Source organism: Malaclemys terrapin, chromosome 9 (assembly GCF_027887155.1).
Source record: "Malaclemys terrapin pileata isolate rMalTer1 chromosome 9, rMalTer1.hap1, whole genome shotgun sequence".
NCBI classification, from domain to species: domain Eukaryota; kingdom Metazoa; phylum Chordata; order Testudines; family Emydidae; genus Malaclemys; species Malaclemys terrapin.
The window spans coordinates 17,281,249-17,300,460 of record NC_071513.1 but is presented as its reverse complement, the minus strand read 5'-3'; the positions used below and the strand labels follow the sequence as shown (position 1 = coordinate 17,300,460).

Below are 19,212 nucleotides of genomic sequence, written 5' to 3'. Positions count from 1 at the left end.
CTAGCTATCAGTGCTTCATTTCACTAAAGTGCGGCTGCCTCTGGAGTGGCACAGCAATTCAGTGCACAGCAACACGAGCCCAGCACAGATTTGAAATGGGGCTAGAATTGCATTTTAAAAGCCCTCTGCCTGCAAAATACACTTAAAGCCTCAGCCATCAGTATGACAATAACAGCAGTCATGCTGCAGAAGAGACAGAAAAAGGACCTCTCCTCAGGCCCTTGGCTTTTCCTGTCTTAAAACAAGTTTCTGAGTAAGGCAGGTCCTCTGTAGTCTAAAGACACTCTCAGCAAACAAATGTATGTTTTAGCTACACCCAGGCCTACAATGACTACATGGTAAGCCCCGTCCACCTGGCAGAGGGGCCTTGACCCTAGGCTGCACTACATAACTGTTCAGCTCTGCCAGCACTGGAGTGGTCCTGCGAGGGGTTAACTGTCAGCCCAATTCTGAGGCTAACATCAGTTAGTTTGAGCCAAATGCTGTCTTGTTTCTACCCTTTGATTTCAGGGGGCTGCCAGGGCAAAAGTGAGGGAAGGAGCTAGACCCTTGTTTGCCAATATGCTAAGCTGGTTTCACGAATGTGGCTTGAGGCCATTTTCAAAACTGGCATGAGGCTTTCCAGGCTCCCGTTAAAGAGACAGCGTGTGGGACATGAAGGGCGCTAGCAAGGAACCCTGAGTCACACTGGCTGCTAGCTTATTGCCAAAGGTTTCGCCAGGTGTGCTGATTTGAATGGTGCCTCAGGGCAGCCTTGAAACTTTCTGCCATAGGCTGAACTATGCAGTTCACAAATCTTCTGCTGACCTTTAGAACAGCATTTTTTAAAAAGAACTCCTTCAGTACTCTGTCATTACAGCAATGGGAAAGAGTCCACAGATCACGGATACGCTATGTGGCATTGTTAAGATCTCTCCTGTCCATTTATGCTCTCTGCAGATTACTGACCCGACTGAAAACGTTCACATCCTCTAGCTAGCTAGTCCGAGTAGGTATTTTGCACACTTTTGTTTCTTTTAGGCACCAGCTTTATCACTTTCCAAAATTGCCCCGGAACAAAATTTCTCGGAGGCTCTCATTCTCTTCTGCTTTCTCAATTGCTACTAATTAACGTCTGGGCTGCCTAGTCATGCCGTTTATGGTCATCTGTATTCATGTGTCTGAAGGAAATAAAAATAAGGATATTTCCTGTGACCCTAATGGCTTGTCTGGTGGGAAATACAGGCCCTGATGCTCAGGGAATTCCTCGGGATTCAGTCCCACCATGTTGAAGAAAACCACACTGGAGCTCAGTGATCAGACTGTGAACTCAGCCCTGGCTCACATACCTGGCTCTTTTGCAGTTACCTGCCACACCCACGATACCAGGCCTGGGGACTCTTTGTAAGCATCACCCACCTTCACATTTATGCCTTTTTCTAGTGGAGCATCCTCCCAGTCCCCGTTCATGATGCCACCTCCTCCTTCTTCATAGCTCTCCTAAGTACATTTCTTCTTGTTTCACCTACAGAAAATAAGTTAATATAGGCACACGCTAGCAACCTTGGAGCTGTCCATTTGCCTGCAGCTGAGTAACCAAGTGGTTTTATTATTGTAACCCTTGCCGTACTCATCCCTTCTCTTTTGTTTGCCATGTCCTTCAGCTGCTGTGCACTAGGAATCCTGTAAGGACAGAGGCAAGGTCTTTGTCTTTTAGAAATGCTTTAAAGTGGCTAATACACGCTGAAGTGCTCTAAAATAATGACTAATAATAATTGTAACATTAGATTCACTAGCCTTCTGTAATGTCCAAATGTAAGACACACATTGGGGGGAGGGGGCGGAGTGTGAAAAAATAGTGATAAACAGCGAGATCTGTTGTGAGGCTTAATTCACATTTGCAAAATGCTTTGAAATTGTTGGGTAAAATACAATTGATAGGTGCCAAGTATTACTGTTAACAATACTCTGGTTAATTTAAAGCTAACCTTGATTAATGTTTTTAATATCACGCTGTTGCCCTATTTCTGTAGCTACTTGAAGCATCCTTTCCCTCCATTCCCAAGATATTACTGAAATGAGAACTTCCTGGGTAAATATTTTGAATTAATAAATTATATATTTAAAGTCCATTAAAAATCGCTTGACATTTTTTACAGGAATAAAAACACTAAAGTATCCTGGTAAAATTCCAAGTTAGGAAATTCACATCTGCCTAAATAAATGCCCTTGCAGTGTCACCTGGATATAGTTGTTCTTCATTTATTATTTATTACCAGATCCGTGTTAGAGTTAATAGAAATTTTTTGAACAAAACCAAATCTTGTTGTTCAAAAAATGTCCCTTTTTCTTCATCAAAACGATTCACCAACTGTCCACACTTTCAACATTTGAATTTTTCGTGATTCGCTACATTAAAAATGTCAATCAACATTTTTGGTGTCATTTTCAGCATACTGTTTTTCCATTTTAAAGAGTTCAGTCAAGATCAACGAGCCATTGTACTAGGTACCAACGCCGGAGTTAAAGATAGTCTCCGCCCTGAGTTTATAATCTAATTAGCTTGTTCTACACGGCTATGTGGTGTTAAAGAACTGCCATGTTCCACTCCAGAGATGGCTGCATTGCAAGTGATGGGTAAATGTGTAAAATGCTGTGTGCTCCTTCAGGATGAAAGCTACTAGCTACAACTACTTGTTTCTGTGGTTTTGTTTGGACAACACTAAGCATGCTGATGTTGCTCAAAAGACTATCGTTTGTTGCTTCTAGAGCCCGGGCATTGTGCTCAGCACTGTGTAGCAGACAGGAATGCTCATTCAAAACATTGCTAAAATAAAAGTGGTCCAATTTAATCAATGAGTTTTGTGATATTTAAATAATTCGTCCTTCGAATATTTTTCATTAGCCACTTGTTTTAGGGGTGAATATTTGCAAAGATATACCAGTGTCGCTATTTTATTTCAAGTACAAAGTGTTCCATTAGTTAAAAGCATCATTATCCAGATTGTGAGCTCTTTGGATCTGCGACAGTGTCTTCTACACATGAGGAAAGCACCTAGCACATTATGGGGATTCCCAAAATAGAAATAATAAATCATGATAATATTAGATGTTCACTGCCAGCATGTCTAGGTGGCTGAGCCTTGCACAATGCGCCTCTTCCTTTTACCAGGTTGATCCGTTTGCTAATTTCCTTTGTCTTCAGCTAAAATATGAATCTCTGTTGTGTTCGTTTTTTTTGGTGAGTAGCTTCTTTTCTAGTCAATGTGGTAGAGTAAGACAAAAGGTGGCTGCTCCTCTATCCTGGGGATTACAGTAGCTGCTGATGCCAATGATGAGTCAGAGTGTTTGGTGCTGATGTTGCTGCCATTTCATCAGCTCTGTGATCCCCAGCATCCCCTATTCACCAGCTCTCCATCTTTACAACCCTGGGCATCTCTGCGACTGAAGTCCACACTGGAGGAAGTGCTGCGATTCTTCTGTCTGCAGGGAAATGAAACCTCTGCTCTGGAGCTAGCCGGGTGCCCTTGAGGACTATCCCCTTTGTAATCCCTGATTGGAGGCACAGAATAATAGCGCCTAGGAAGCCTTCTAGCATCGGGTTGGGTTTTTGTTTTGTTTTAATCAAGATCGGACTTCCTGAACCTGGAGGCTTTGATCTTCCTGTGTGCAGGGTGGATTCTGTTTTGGTGAGGGGTACCGAAGAGGGGGATTCAGAACCTTTTCTTGGAGTCCTTCCTTGCTGACCTGGATTTAGGCTGCTGAATTATAGCTCTAGATATTTGTGTTAACACAGCGAGAGAGGAAAAAAAAGGTTGGAGCCCTTGAATGAGAGCTGGAAATTCAATCCAACCCCTTTTCTGCTTTTGTAACTAGGCCAGCCATTGCCAAGTTCTTTTCAATGAATTACAAAAGCATTTCTCTGCAATTGCAAAGGGAAATACGGATCAGTAGCAAAATGCATGTCGGATCCTGATTAAAAAAGCAAAACAACAGGTGGCGAAGAGGGAAATCTAGGAGGGTTTGGGGCAAAATGGAGACCATCTGACCTTTGCATTTCCAGCAGAGACATCTTGCGTGTGTGTTGCAGAACTGGAGGCAGAGGCGGGGGTGCAATCCTGCCACCCGCATCTTCCTCGAGAAGATTTCCCAGCAGCCAGAGACCATGACTGGCCAGGGGAAGAGCGATCCCACGCATTTTGAAGGCTTCCCTGATACCCACCTTCCACGCAGACCTGCCCTTGTAGTGCTTGTATTTCTCTCCTAAAGAAGAGAGCCAGAACCTAGCAGCAGCGGTGAGACTGAGCCGCCCTCTGGTGGGCAGTGCGGGCGAGGCAGCGCGCCCTCTGGTGGGCAGTGTCCCTACAGCGCCCTCTGCTGGGTGCCTCCCTTGGACCCGGCTGCAGGACTGTGAGCAGAAGCGCCGGGCACCTGCTGGCCGCAGAGCCTCCCTCGCATCCGGGCAGGGCTCGGCATGGGCTGCGTGGAGCGTGCCTGGTACTAGGCGCTTTGCAAAGGCTGCATTGCACCAGGCGAGCCCTGGGCGCAGCGCTCAGCGAGGCCAGACCTGGGCGCAGGGGCGAGCCGCTGGGGGGGGGGGGAAGCATGGAAGCGATTTGGCTCTACCAGTTCCGCCTGATCGTGATCGGAGACTCCACCGTGGGCAAATCCTGCCTGATCCGCCGCTTCACCGAGGGGCGCTTCGCCCAGGTCTCGGACCCCACGGTGGGCGTGGATTTCTTCTCCCGGCTGGTGGAGATTGAGCCGGGGAAACGGATCAAGCTGCAGATCTGGGACACGGCCGGGCAGGAGCGATTCAGGTGAGAGGAGGGGCGGTGGGGGTCTGTGCCCGCCCGAGCTCCGCTGGCTCGGGAAAGCGAGCTCGCCCGGGGCTGGTTTGCAGCCCGCCGGGGTGGCTCAGTTAATGCCCTGGCTGGCCGTGGTGCTGGGGTAGCGATCGAGCCTCCTGGCCGCGCAGTGCGGGCTGCAGGGGCGGCCCGGGGGAGAGGAGCCAGCCCGCTCCAGGCGACAGAGCAAAGCTGGAGCCAACCCCCGGGCCTGGCTCAGGGCCCTTCGCCCGCACCCAGCGCGGTGGAGCTCCCCGAGACCGGCCTGACCTCAGCCGGTGCCTCCCGGAGGCTGAGCTGGAGGAGGGCGAGGTGATGGAAGCACCTAGTGTGGGACCCAACAGCACCTGTGTTCAAGGCAGCGCCCACAGGCTGCAGGGGCCGCATCCCAGGTCTCCCTCTTTCCTTGTGACCGGACGCGGGCCTGGGCAACCATCTGACACTGGAGCAGGGAAGGCAGCAAGCCCCGCCCGGGCTAGAGCAAATCTAACTGGCCTGTTTGTAGCACCCATCAGATCTGCCCCAGGGCTTGCCCCTCACTACACTGCAACCCTCAGACACCTGGACATGGAGAAAATGCTGGTTCCTCCTTGTTGGGCCGGAGAGCAGAGCTGGCTTTTCAAGTGTGTGAGATGGAGGGAATCTGGATTTTCCCCTTTGGCTGGGGGTGTTGTCCAGCCCAGAGTGAATGAAATTAGCTAGCAGCTGTTCACCTTTTTCTGGGAGGCCTTTGCCTTTTGCACAAAGAACTAGGTGGGTTTCCATTCAATGAGCCTGCTCTGGTTTTTGATGCAACAGAACAATACCTTCAAACCTCAGAGGTGGAATGAATGAAATTGAAAGAGTTGGTACGATTCTGATTAGAAAAACCATCATTGTTAATATGTGAAGGTTGAGAAATCAGGCCCTTGGAAGCCAGAAAATGCAGTTAATGCTTATGCCTTGAAATATGGTCCCTCGATGTCATTATGAATTATTTGTCCATTGATACTATTTTATGCAAACTGGAATTCTAAACAGTCTTTCAAGCAACAAGATGTAGCACCATACATACCCTCTTCAGACTTGATTTGTACGTATCTGTGCAATATACTGAGCAAGCCAAAATTATAAATTATAACACAGAGACTGAGATGTAATTCCATTTAGAGCCAAATCCCGCTTGCTTTGTTCACGTCTGACTCCCGCTGAAGTCAATGGCACAGAGAAGATTTCGTCTTTAATTTTCTGCTGAGCCCAAAAAGATGTAGTAGGCAAAATACACATTCTGAGCGTGTATTAACGTCTGCCCAAGTTATATAGAAGCACACAGCTTCTCTCTGTACCACGGAGGATGAATGGAAGATTTTGAAACATAACAAGTCTTGTTTGCCTCCCACTGGCCCGAGTGAAAATAAATCAAAACAGATCTCTGCGTGTTAGCTATGGGAACAGGCATAAATATTCACCAAGCACAGAAAGTCAAGGCAAATTCATTGCAAATTGTTACCTTCTTCACATCAAAAATGCAGTTTATGCAGGAAGGTGAAGAAAGAACAGGGAACAGGCTGGAGTAAAGAAACAGCAGACAAGCGTTTCAAACATGGTTGCCTAAAGTTAGGTTGCTAAGGCCTTAGCTGAGGCATCTAAATATGCAACCGGATTGTCAAAAGTGCAGCAGCTTCATTGAAGGCTCTAGGCTGTGGGATGGAGATCAACCAGGCCAGTTCAAGGATTTTAGGCTGTCTGTGAATGACAGTTACATAAAGGGAGAGTACTGTGGTAGCGTGCCTCACAGTCTCTAGCACTGAATACTGAATGGGGACTAGTAATTTAAGAGACTAATTGGTAGCAAACTTGACTTCATTAGCAAAGAAAAGGACAATATGGGGGATATCCACGGGATTCACTGCAGAACCATGTGGTAAATTGCAGCCATGTGATAATTGTATTTATCATACCTCTTTCACCTGCGCTCTGCTGACTCATCCAACTCCCTAGTGGGCCACTTCCATCCTTCGAAACCTCTGAGCAGCTTCAAAAAGCTGCCATTTTTTGTTAACCTGATTCAGAAACATTTTAGTAGCTGAATCCCTCCCTCCATTTACTCAGATGATTCTGGCCTGGGATGGACAATGTTCAGTCCTTAGCTGGTGACATGTTTAAGGTTTAATATCTTGCATTCATTCAGGGCTAGAAACACCAGATTTATACCACTGGGAGAGGGCAGTTCCCAGCTTTCAGTTGATACAGACTCTATCCTTAGAGCTTGGAATGTAAAGGTGACCTGTTCAGGAATTTTTAAAAAATGAGCTTATGCCACTATGTGCCCACCCCCATGCTTTATGCTGCATAAAGAAGGCTTGAAAGATTTTCCCCTACAATATTTTTTCCGTGCTTTAAAGCCTTAGAAATAGTGGGAATACTGAGGCTAGTTACCCCTTGTTTTACGTTTTGAATGCTAGATGGGGGCAAATTATACCACTCAGTTACTTGTCCCCTGATTCTAGCCCATTTACAGCTACTGCTGTTCCACCCATTTGGACCAGGTCTTAATTTGGCTCAGTGATTCTAAATCTTGATTAGCTTCTCTTAGGGTGACCAGACAGCAAATGTGAAAAATCGGGACGGGGTGGGGGTAATAGGAGCCTATATAAGAAAAAGACCCAAAAATCGGAACTGTCCATATAAAATCAGGACATCTGGTCATCCTAGCTTCTCTGCCTGTTCTGCTCTACACCTGAGCAGGAGACGCCCAGCTGGAGTCCATCGCTGATTGAATCTTTCCCTTCTCCTGTAAGTGGCTGGAAGGCTGCCTGATGGAATTAGACAGCTGGGCTGCAGGTGGCCACACAAATCTTCACATAACACAGGTTGCAAAGTCTTTTGTTCTTGTTAACATTACCCAATTGCTTGGCCTTCAGCAATACATTCAAGGCAAGAAGACATGAAATCACAGAATTACAGACATTTGGGACAGCAAACCAGCTAGGTCCACGCCGGTTAAGACTGGTCTCCACAGCATATTGTGTGTCCCACAGACCATGTTGTTTTGGGCCCTGGTTCAGCAAAGCACTCGAGCACGTGCTTAACTTTGACTGAGCCACAGACTTCAGTGGAGTTGCACCTGATTTACATCAGAATAACTGAGATCAGAATCAGATCCAGGAAGATCATTCCAGGATGCTGGAAGTATCCCTAACTCTAATCCAGGGATCTCAAACATGCGGCCCGCGGGGTTATTTTCTGCGGCCCGCGAGCTCCTCGCGGCCCCCCCCCCCCGCCCTCCCCCAGTGTTTATTTAGAGCGGCTCCAGCCTGACGTGCACCGGGGGCAGGGACCGAATGGGGAACCGCGGCCAATGGGAGCTGCTGGGGGCGGTGTCTGAAGCAACAGCCCCACACACCCCTGCGCCCCTTCTTCCCCAGGTTCCGTCAGCTTCCTGGAGCAGCGCAGGGGCCTGCCCTGCCCCCAGTGCGTGTTGGGCCAGAGCCCACCCCCCGAACCCTCCTGCAGCCGAACCCGCTGCCCTGAGCCCCCTGCCGCACCCTGCACCCTGACCCCCTGCTGCACCCCTCACCCCTCCTGCACCCCACATCCCAACTCCTTGCCCTGAGCCCCCGCCACACCCCTGGGGGCAGGGAAGGGGCAGAGTTGGAGTGGGGATTTCAGGGAAGGAGTTGGAATGGGGGCAGGGAAGGGTGGGAAGAGGCGGGGCCTCATGGAAGGGGTGGAGTGGGGGCGGGGCTGAGGGCGGCGGGGGGGGGGGGAGGTGTCAGTAAATGCGGCCCTCGGGCCAATGTACTACTAGTCCTCATGTGGCCCTCGTGGTTATTGAGTTTGAGACCCCTGCTCTAACCCTAATCCAGGTCCAGGAACAGCACAGCTACAAAACAGGAGGAAATAACCCAGTAGCCACAGCTGTGAGATCAAAGCAAGCTTATTTTCACCTGTGTCTTTAACACTACTTTAGAATTACTTTTTCCATGTAAGCAAACAATGAAATTGCTGTAGTGAAGACATGGAAGCTGGGGTTGGCAGGGGGTGTGTCCATGAAAGGGCATCTCAAGAAGTAGTTCAACCTATGAAAAAATGTTTGGGAGCTAGTGCAGTATTGCCCTACACTACCATGAGTGTGCTAGCGTATTTCACTGGTACTAGCTTTCATAGGCAAGCCTGAAAAGTCTCAGAGTAGCAGCCGCGTTAGTCTGTATCTGCAAAAAGGACAGGAGTACTTGTGGCACCTTAGAGACTAACAAATTTATTTGAGCATAAGCTTTCATGGGCATCCGAAGAAGTGGGCTGTAGCCCACGAAAGCTTATGCTCAAATAAATTTGTTAGTCTCTAAGGTGCCACAAGTACTCCTGAAAAGTCTGTGTCCCAGGGAGAAGAAATTCGAGCAAACAGATTTTAGAAACCTCCACAATGTTGTAAAAATAGTATATAGTACTCGTATATAGTGACATCACAATTTTAAAAGAGACCTTTAAAGGAGCAAAAAGAAAAATGGACTCATGCCTGAGTTTTTCATTCTTGATGCCATACAAAGAAGATCTGGAAAAGGAAGTTCAGTTTTTTTTTAATATTGATTTTTTTCCTGATGCTTTTTACATTAGAAATTCGGGTCTTTGTCCATCCTGGCTAGACTATAGGGGCAGGAGAACTCTTTCTTCATCCTAACAATAACCCTGCCTGACTCTTAACCAGTGAAACGATGACCGCTCCAGAGGTTGAAAGATGAGCAATGGGGAGGGGAAATGATTTTTGTCTGACCGTACGAAATGCTTCATTTTGGTTTTGGTTTTATTATTGCTTCTCTCATGCCAAACCTTTTGGAAAAAGGGCATCTTGCTTAAAGATTGAATCCTCTCCTCCCCAGACGTGTCCTGCTCTTTCAACAAAGGTGGGAGGCCTCACCATCCGTATGATCTGAGACCCCACCCCTCCCGGTGTTTAATGTATGTCCTAGTAAATATTTCTAAGGCACCTCTTGCATCACTGGTGAGTTTGCCCCAGAGAGAAGAGGGGCTATGGCTAAAGCACTGAATACACTGGGAAGCAGAATGTGCTGTGCAGTGTAGGGGGAGAACTTAGAGGCTCAAGAACCTGGCTAGATAGCAATCACCCAGATATTCAGAGCTGCTTATGTCTTGGAGCCAGACACTTGGGAGGGCATTGATTATCTATAGCACAGGCAAGAAATCCTTCTTCTTCCGTGTTCTCTTCTCTCTCTGCCCTGTGGCTCTTCTCCCATCACACTACAGGGATAGCTCAGTGGTTTGAGCATTGGCTTGCTAAACCCAGGGTTGTGAGTTCAATCCTTGAGGGGACCACTTAGAGATCTGGGGCAAAAATCAGTACTTGGTCCTGCTAGCGAAGGCAGAGGGCTGGACTCAATGACCTTTGGGGTCCCTTCCATTTCTAGGAGATAGGTAGATCTCCATATATTTATTTACAGCAGTGCTGCTTGCTGTTGATAAAGCAAAACTTGGGAGCCCCAAATAGTCATTTGTGGGGCAATTTCTCTGGATACACAAAGATTTTGCAGGACCCACCGACCCCTCACTATGATTCTGGTTGCTCTAGATTGAGAAATCGGTTCCTGTGCCATGATAAAAGAGCAGCAATACGTTCCATCATGAAATAGGAGGATCCCACAAAGGAAAGAGTGTTCAGGAGCATGACCTCCTCCAGGGAGAAATGTATACTTCCTTCTGGATTGACAATGAATCCCTTAACCTGCACAGAAGACACCAGTCAGCAATCATTCTACAGCTTCTTTGGTATTTACTCAAGTTTAGTTGTCATCAAAATGTAAATCTGCTCAGGCTAAATTTCACGGGCTGGTTTTGTAGTACTTCGGTTTACAGCATGAATAATACACAGATTGGCTTGCTCTCATGTCATCGTTCTCGCTGCACACGCAGCTGCCCTGGCTCGCAAAGCTCTTGTAAGGTGCCTCGCGGTTCCCGGCATGTTGTTTTTTGCAGCAGTGAGAACAGAGAACCTGTGAATGGTCAGACCTGAGGCATGTCAGGACACAAATCCATTGGCATTTGCTATTTTCCACTAGAAGCCTAATAGCAAAAGCACCGAAGCAAAAGCAGGTGCACAGGTGCTCAACTGAATTGGGGCCTAAATCAGTAGAAGGATCAAGTACCTATGGCTGTAATTCAGTGGAGCTGGAAACAAAAGGAAGAGGCCTAATGCCAATCAAAATGCCCTTCTTACACTTTGTTGTATGCTTGGGATTGTTCCATCAGGCAAATCAGCCCACATGAGTGTTAATGTAGGAGCCGTTCTTTGTGGGCCTGAGCCATGTTCTCTTGGAGGCAATGGAGAGACTCCTATCTGACAGCAAAGGGAGTTGGGTCAGACTCTTCTATGTCACATATTGTACAGAAAAGAAAAACAACGTTCATGCTAATAATGCCTGGGGACTGTAAAACACGTATAGGGGGCCTTCATTTTTCATCCGCCACCTGAAAATCCAGATGCTTCAGTTACCATGGGCCAGATCCACAAAGGGGACTTAGGCTCAGCGTTGCAATGCCTAACTTTAGGTGCCCTGCTGCCCACTGGAGTCCTCAGTCCCCAGGCTCCCTAGACAATGCAGATGGAGAGTCAGGAGCCTAACAATGGGAGCCAGAAGCCAACATGCTGATCAGGGAGCCACCTAAGCTAGCCAATGGGGGGATGCCTAAGCCCTGCCCATCAAAGGTGGCTAGGTGCCTCCCTCCACTCAGGATTCAGAGCCAGGAACCCTCTCCTGCAGTAGGTGCTTAAAGCAGGTCAGTCCTTTCTCGTGAACATGTGAGGGGAAGGAGCGGGCGCCCTCTTACCGTACAGTCCACTGGTTAGAACACTCAGCCAGGGTGTGGGAAACCCTGCTTCAGTCCCCACTCTGTCTGATCCAGAGCAGGGACCTGACCTCAGGTGAGTGCCCTAACCACCAGGCTATAGGTATTCTGGGGTGGGGATTGTCCCACTTCAGGGAAACACCACCTCTATTTTCCCGTCATAGTCCAACAAGGGCACCCACTGTAAGCTTCCAGCTCTTTAGTCATCACCTCTCTTGGGCAGAGACCACATCCCTGACTATGGCCCTCCTGACTGAGATTTTTTCCAGGCTGCACAGTTCCCTATCTAACCTGTGATATCCCCAGCAAGCCAGACTGCATCACCAGGCCAACATCTACACTTTCCATTCGCTTCAAAGCCCATGAGCAGCTGTAATGGCCAGCAGTTACAAGTTACCCCACAGCTCTTTCTAAGCAAGCACATTTATTCTTAAGGTAAAAGCATTACAAAGAAAACATTAAAAACAATTCAGTTTATTAGCATGCATGTAGGTTCTTTATTAACGATCACTACCCCAATGCCAACAAGGGCTCTGGTAGGTGCCAGTCCAGCCAAACCCACCAAGGGTTTTTTTTTTTTGTGGTTACACATTCATAACCACCTTAGCTCAGAACCAGAACAGCCATGAATAGTTCCCGCATTCCTGTGTCCAGCTTGGCCCTTTGATCTGGGAACATGTAATCAGCAGACAACAGTCTTCTCCTCAGGGCAGAACTTCAAACGGCTGGGTTTTCGGATAACTGGACCTGGGGACTTTGCATTCTCCTCCTAGTGATTCCCCAGGAAATCCATGTCATACCTATTGTCCCAAAAGTCCATTCTTGTCTGCCACATTGTTAGGGTGCCCAGATGTCCCGATTTTATAGGGACAGTCCCGCTTTTTGTGGCTTTTTCTTATATAGGCTCCTATTACCCCCAACCCCCATCCCAATTTTTCACACTTGCTGTCTGGCCACCCTACACATTGTTCAATATAGCCCTTTGATCATCCAGGCCCCGAATAATACTTAACCTTTGCATTTAATACAATGGTCTCCAAAGACACTTAAACTTAATTCAATAAGGTGTGCTGAGGCTATTGCAGGAAGGGGTCATACACGTCACACCTCTCTCCTGTTGAAACTGTTCCGTGTTGTGTAAAATACTTAGCTGGCCCTTGGAGCAGGGAACTGGAACCTGGGGCTGCAGGGAGAATGAACCAACCTCATGGCTATAGCGTCATTCGTTCTTTGGCCCAATGACTGTTGAAGTATTTTATACAAAGTGAAACAGCTGCAACACAAAAGATTGAGTGAGCCCACCCCAGAATGCCCGACAGCCCCGTGGTTCGGGCACTCGCTTCCCTCTTAGGCAGACTGGGGATTTGCATTTGGGTCTTCCACCTCCCAGGTGAGTGCTCTAATCACTCCATCTCCGTCAGCAGTGGCAGAACTTCGATGGATTTGCATATGCCTACGGGCAGAGACTTTAGCAGGGGAAACTTAGGTGCCCGGGAACTTTGGGTGCCTCCAGGGTTAGGCAGCAACCGAGCAGGGGGTTGAGGGGCTACATTTTGAACGTAGGTGCCAAAAGCAGCAGTTAGGAGCATAAAGGCTTCTGTGGCTCTAGCCCCATGAGTTCAAGTCTTGCAGGGCAACAAAAATTATAATGAGCAAATAGTGCTGGTGCCAGCATTTGGAAAAGATTGATATTTTTGGCCCCTTCCCCTCCCAAAAGGGACAATAGTGTCAGTGGAATTTGTTCCTCATATTTTCAACCAGCATTATTATTAAACCGTATCATTGCTAACAATCAATAATATCCCTGTCCCCAACACCTTGCTTCAAGCAGGTGTTGCACCAGAGAGCGGCTTGAATGTTCCTTAGCAATGTGTTGGCTGTCATGCCTCTACCACAAGCCATTACAGCAGCCATAAGAGAATGAAAGTGCATATGTGTGTGCACATGATGCCTCTGATTTTTCACACTGTTTCTAGGCTCTGGCTTCCAACTCCACTGCAGACCTTTGAAAACACCCTCTTTGCCTTACAAAAAGCTAGAACCTGCTGAGTGCTTGGTTCCAAAAAGACCCCTTTTAGGGAAGGGGTATGGTACAGTGGCTCTAAACATGAAGTGACTTGATCATGGTGTACCTGGGGAAGAGATTTCTGAGATGGCAGACAAAGGCACAGACTGAAAGCTGAAGCTACACAAATTCAGAGTAGAAATAAGGCAGTAATTTTTAACAGTGAGGGGGACTAACCATTGGAACAACCTATCAAAGGAAGTGGTGCATTCTCTGTCATCTGAAGTCTGTAAGTCAATACTGGCTGTCTTTCTAAAAGAGATGTTATAGGTCAAAGAGAAGTTGTGGGTTTGAAGCAGAAATTATCAGGTGAAATTCTTTTGGCCTGTTATGCAGGAGGTCAGCCTACACGATCATAATGACCCCTTCTTGCCTATAAATCTTTGAACCCAACTACCTGCTAGCAAATAGAGCTGGTCAAAAATGTTTGGGAAAATGAAAATTTCAACCACCACCAACAAAAGGACAAAACTTGCCCCCAAAATGTTCAACTTCTAAAATGATCTTTACTTTCTTGTTGGGCGGGGGGGGTTCTTTTTCAGATCCATCACCAGAGCCTACTACAGAAACTCAGTAGGCGGGCTCCTCTTATTTGACATTACAAACCGCAGGTCCTTCCAGAACGTCCATGAGTGGCTAGAAGAGACAAAGGTGCACGTCCAGCCCTACCAGATTGTCTTCGTTTTGGTAGGTCACAAATGCGACCTTGACACACAGCGGCAAGTCACTAGACACGAGGCTGAGAAACTGGCTGCTGCATATGGCATGAAGTACATTGAGACATCTGCTCGGGATGCCATTAACGTGGAGAAGGCCTTCACTGACCTGACTCGAGATATATACGAGCTTGTTAAAAGGGGGGAAATTTCGATCCAGGAGGGCTGGGAAGGGGTAAAGAGTGGGTTTGTACCGAACGTAGTGCACTCTTCAGAAGAGGTGGTGAAATCAGATAGGAGATGCTTGTGCTAATCACATCTAGTGAGAAAAGCTATGATGAACTCTACTAATCAAACATACTCTATTAAGTGAACTCAGTGTGATGGAAAGGGATTGTAACACTAGCATGGTGAATGGCCTCACACGTTGTTTTGGACACCAGAGGAACAGAACCAAGAAAGAAATGGTCAGTTCCAAATAACCTCTTTCAGAACTGGGGGGAGGGCTACAAACCTATATGAGAATGAACAAAGGTGCATGTTTATGTTATAGGAGACGGGAAGCATAAGAACAAGAGAGGATCTGAATGAGATGGTACAGAACAGGGAATTTTACACGTACTGTTTTTCTATGCCATGTGTTGAAGCCACAGTCTGAACAGTCTATTAATACAACACACACGAGAGGAGAGAGAAAATCTTGGTTTGCATCAACAATTTATTTCCAGGAAGATTAGAATATAGTGCGGTTTCCATTCATGAATGTTACTTCCAGGGTTAACTCAAAAGAAACATTTTACAGATGTGGCACACACACTTTTGGGGCTTAATGTTCTTGTACCTCGTTAAAACATAGACTAAGACTATAATATGGTACTTTAAAAGGAAAATAAGGGTTATTTTATTGATAATTAAAACTTAAGCATCACCATCCCCCTGAAGAGGGGTGTTTTCCTTGCCCTGCCTAGCTGAGACTAAGGGCCAAGTCCAGCATGACCACTCCAATTATCATTATCGGATGAATTTATAAATACTTATTATCTCTCTACATGATTGTAGTAGAAGTACCTCGACTATATGGATTTCCAATATAATTAACAGATCAGGAGTATAAAGCTTCCTGAGTGTATCCTCAGATCCAGTATCTTACAGATGGGTCATGGCAACCAGTGATTAGCAGTCAGGTGGGAAATGCAGATATTTCTGTCTTACTGTCAGAAGTAGAGTGATGTTGGCAGCATTTCACTGTAAACTTACATTGCTCCTTAGGAAAAAAGGAAAGAACAAAAGAAAACTAAAGAAGGTTTAAATCAAGAGCATCATACATCCCGGAAGGTGGGGTTTCCTTTTAAAGAACAAGGGAAAGAGCTGGTTCCAGTACTGAAAGCAGTGGCTAGTGGCAGCATTTTCTGTTCTTATTGTGTTGCTTTCTTTACTGGCATCTGGGGAAGGAGAGAAATAGGAAGTGGAAGGAGGGGGATAGAGATGAAGTGTCTGAGAGGGTGAAAAGGGAAGAAGAGAGAAGCATAGGAGAAAATGTCTTCTCTTTGTTTTATTTATATTCTACCCAAGATGGGGCCTACACCAGGCAGGTAGCTGACTTACAAAGGCTATAACTAAGTGTCCATTTTCTGGGAACACCATCTACCATTTCAGCTTTGCTTTGTGTAAGTACTGTATTAACTAAAGCTTTTGGAATGCAGAAGGGTAACAATGCACCTGTATTGTGCCGAGGAGGATCAACATGTTAGCAAAACATACAGTGACATTTATTCAAGTTTGCGAGCTTTACAAGCCAAACTGTTAATTTGGTTATGAGGGATTAGGCAAACCACTAAGAGATCCAGCATTTGAATACAGGCCTCCAGGTAGACAAGAATAAAGTACTTCTAATTGCTCCTCTAAGGTACCATGTTCCATAAGAGTATGATTTTTGACAAGCTGAATCTGTCGCTCTTCAGATCCGTTCTTGTGTTTTGTACCATTTGAGCCTGACTGTATCATAAAAATAACAAGACCATTGCTTAGGTATGAAAGCTGTAAAAAATTAAAATGAATAATATTTTACTTTTAAATTTTCTAGTAACATTTGCAATCCTTGAGCTCAGCGGGTGAGAGCAAACATGGTATGCCACTGTGAATTCATAGCAAACGTAGATCCAGAGGATATTGAAATGGGGGTTGGCTGCGGGAAATGATACAGCCTTTTACTTCTGAATACCAATGGTCAATCCTGATTAGGTTACAATTGTATTCAGTTTGCTGGCCTAACTCTAAGACCCCCATTCAACTCCCACTGAAGTCCATGGAAGCCTTTCCAATGATTTCAAGAGAAGGTAGATATGGCCCTCAGTCTGCAGTGTGCATTACAAAACCTCTTTCTTGAATGGCTCAATTTGGCATGATTGGGAATCTTGGCTCAGGAGAGACCTACAACAACACGGGTATTGCAGGCGATCCCCCCTCAGCTTGCACTGATGTCAGCGAGAACTGAGGGGCATTGGTGGAGTGTGGTGAGGCACATGCAGCATTTACCCGGAGTTGTCAGTCTCTCACCTTCACGAATGAGAGCAGCCATATTTAAAAGGGTCCAATGTTTATGTACCTTTATTCACTGAATGGAAAATATGCCAAGCTTCCATTTTAGCCTTTCAAGGCTGAGTCGGCTCTAAAGTTGTCTCAGATTTTCTAGTTTAAACAATCTGTCTTAAATGTAGAGACTTTGGTTTAATCAAGTAATACTCTGTGAACATGGATGGAAGTAAAACTTTTGGGGCCTATCATGTTTCCTGTATCACCCAAGTCTCACGAGCCAGCATTGCAGGACCTCACTGATGGGGGAAATGATTGAGCTTTTCACTGCATTTCCTTTTTTATTTTTTTTTAATGATACAGAAAATCTACATTTCAGTTAGTGGGGTTGGGTTTTTAGTATTTAAATATAAAATTTAGAAAAATCATAAAGCTTGTTCAGGCTTTGAGTAAACCTTGAATTTGTATTGTAAGTATAGTTCAAAAAAAGTACAGTATGAGAAAAAAATCTGTGCTGTCTGAAACGAACTACTTAAAAATAATGAAACAAAAGGAAATGGTTAATATTGAATAAAAGATCATTGTGTACACCTGTTTTCTAATTCCTTGCATTTTCTAGGCAGCTTATAAAAACAAATAGACAATGTAATACAGTCATGTGTATAAGTCTGGGCTGTTTTTTCTTTTTCTAAAATGAAAAACCTTATAGGCTTTGATAAACATTCTTTTCTAACAACTGGTTTTAGTGCTTTGACTACTGCAAGAGGCATTAGAGAAATCAGATGGTGGTATCATTCAAAAAAAATCCAGGAGTTTTTACTCTAGGACAAAGGAAAACAAAACTTTTTGTGGTACAGGTCCCAGATTAAAAACAATCTGCATGTTGGACTGGAATTTCTCAGAACCTCCAGAATAAAGTATACTGTACACTTTTCCTTGCTTTCTGTTATGCACTGTAATGAAATGTGAAAAAACCCCGCTGTATTTAGCTGTATGTGAATGAAACATGCTTGTATTTAGCAAAATTGTTAATGTGATTATGTGAAATTCAAATCTTGTAAAGAAAAACCTTGTGTTTTTTCCTTCCCCCGCACTCCCATTCTTCATCAGTAAGCCATCTAGTAACTCTGTACTTCTACACAGCAACCATGACTGAAAATCCAATACAAACTAATAAACAACATGCACTCTGTTTACAACAAATCTACCATGCATTTTCTCTAATGATGCGTGTTTTGGTGGCCACTATTTAAGATGCGCTCATTGTCCTGGTGAAAGAATCCTAGGAAAATCAATAGGGGTCTATCAAAAGTCAATACAGCTCTACAAGAATTATTCTAAAAACCCAATGGATTTTTTTTAAATTAATTCAGTGCTTCACAGCCAGTGACAGTTACAGTCATTATTCAAAATATTAAAGCAACCTAGGCCAGACCCTCAGCTGGTGTAACTTGTCCTAGCTCCACTGAATTCAATGAAGCTAGAATACATGCTACCAGCTGCTGATCTGGCCCCATATAAAGCAAAGCGAACTTAAAGAGACTATAATATGAGAATAGCCAGAATCTGCACTTAGACCATCTGTAGGTTTTTTCCTTCAAAACACCATTATTTAGTATCTAGGATTTGCAATCAAATCCTAAAGAATGGTTTAAAAACAAAAACCAGAGCAAGGCTATCCTTCTCTGTAGGCTGTATGCATGAGGATATATTCCACTGTTCAGAGACCAGTTAGCTTGGAATGGGGAGCGGTTCAGAAACCCATTAGCAGGTCCATGTTTGGCAGCGAGACATATATGTAAAGGTTTCAATCTCTTTTCAGGTTGGCCCTGCACCATGAACAGAATGGCTCTGCTTGCTCATTATGCTCAAAACATCAATTCTCAGGATTGTGTGTTAGGTGCAACTAGTGGGGACACTGTTTGGGTTTTATTGCTAATCCCTCTCTACTCCAAAGCACTAGCTGCTAATAGTTTTGCTGGCTTGTAAACGTTTAGTTTGACTTTTTACTGGGCACGGTGAAGAAATGCAATCGCTGCCTTGAAGCCATCCAAAAGAGAGCAGCTTTACAACAGGCTTTAGGCAGAAATTCCCCATGTGAGACTCCTACTAATTCACCTTGGGGGAGAGGGTGCCGGGGAAAAACAGTGGAAAACTGCATGGGCCTGCAGTTACCCCTCACTAGAAACATTCTTATGTGATTCCTTCACACTTTTTGGGCAGCCCCCAACCACGAGCAACAATCCACTAGCCCCTTTCTTGTCTACTGCTGCATTCAGCATAGAGAAGGAGC

At 45.6% G+C, this 19,212-nt stretch overlaps 1 protein-coding gene across 1 annotated transcript; it reads left to right on the top strand.

The window, feature by feature from the left end:
- Positions 1 to 2,191: 2,191 nt before the first annotated feature.
- RAB39B (RAB39B, member RAS oncogene family) lies at positions 2,192 to 18,122 on the top strand. The gene is made up of 2 exons (XM_054040363.1): positions 2,192 to 4,799; positions 14,274 to 18,122. The coding sequence occupies exons 1-2, from the start codon at positions 4,585 to 4,587 to the stop codon at positions 14,698 to 14,700; spliced, it is 642 nt and encodes a 213-aa protein (XP_053896338.1). The 5' UTR covers positions 2,192 to 4,584; the 3' UTR covers positions 14,701 to 18,122.
- The last annotated feature ends 1,090 nt before the right edge of the window (positions 18,123 to 19,212 follow it).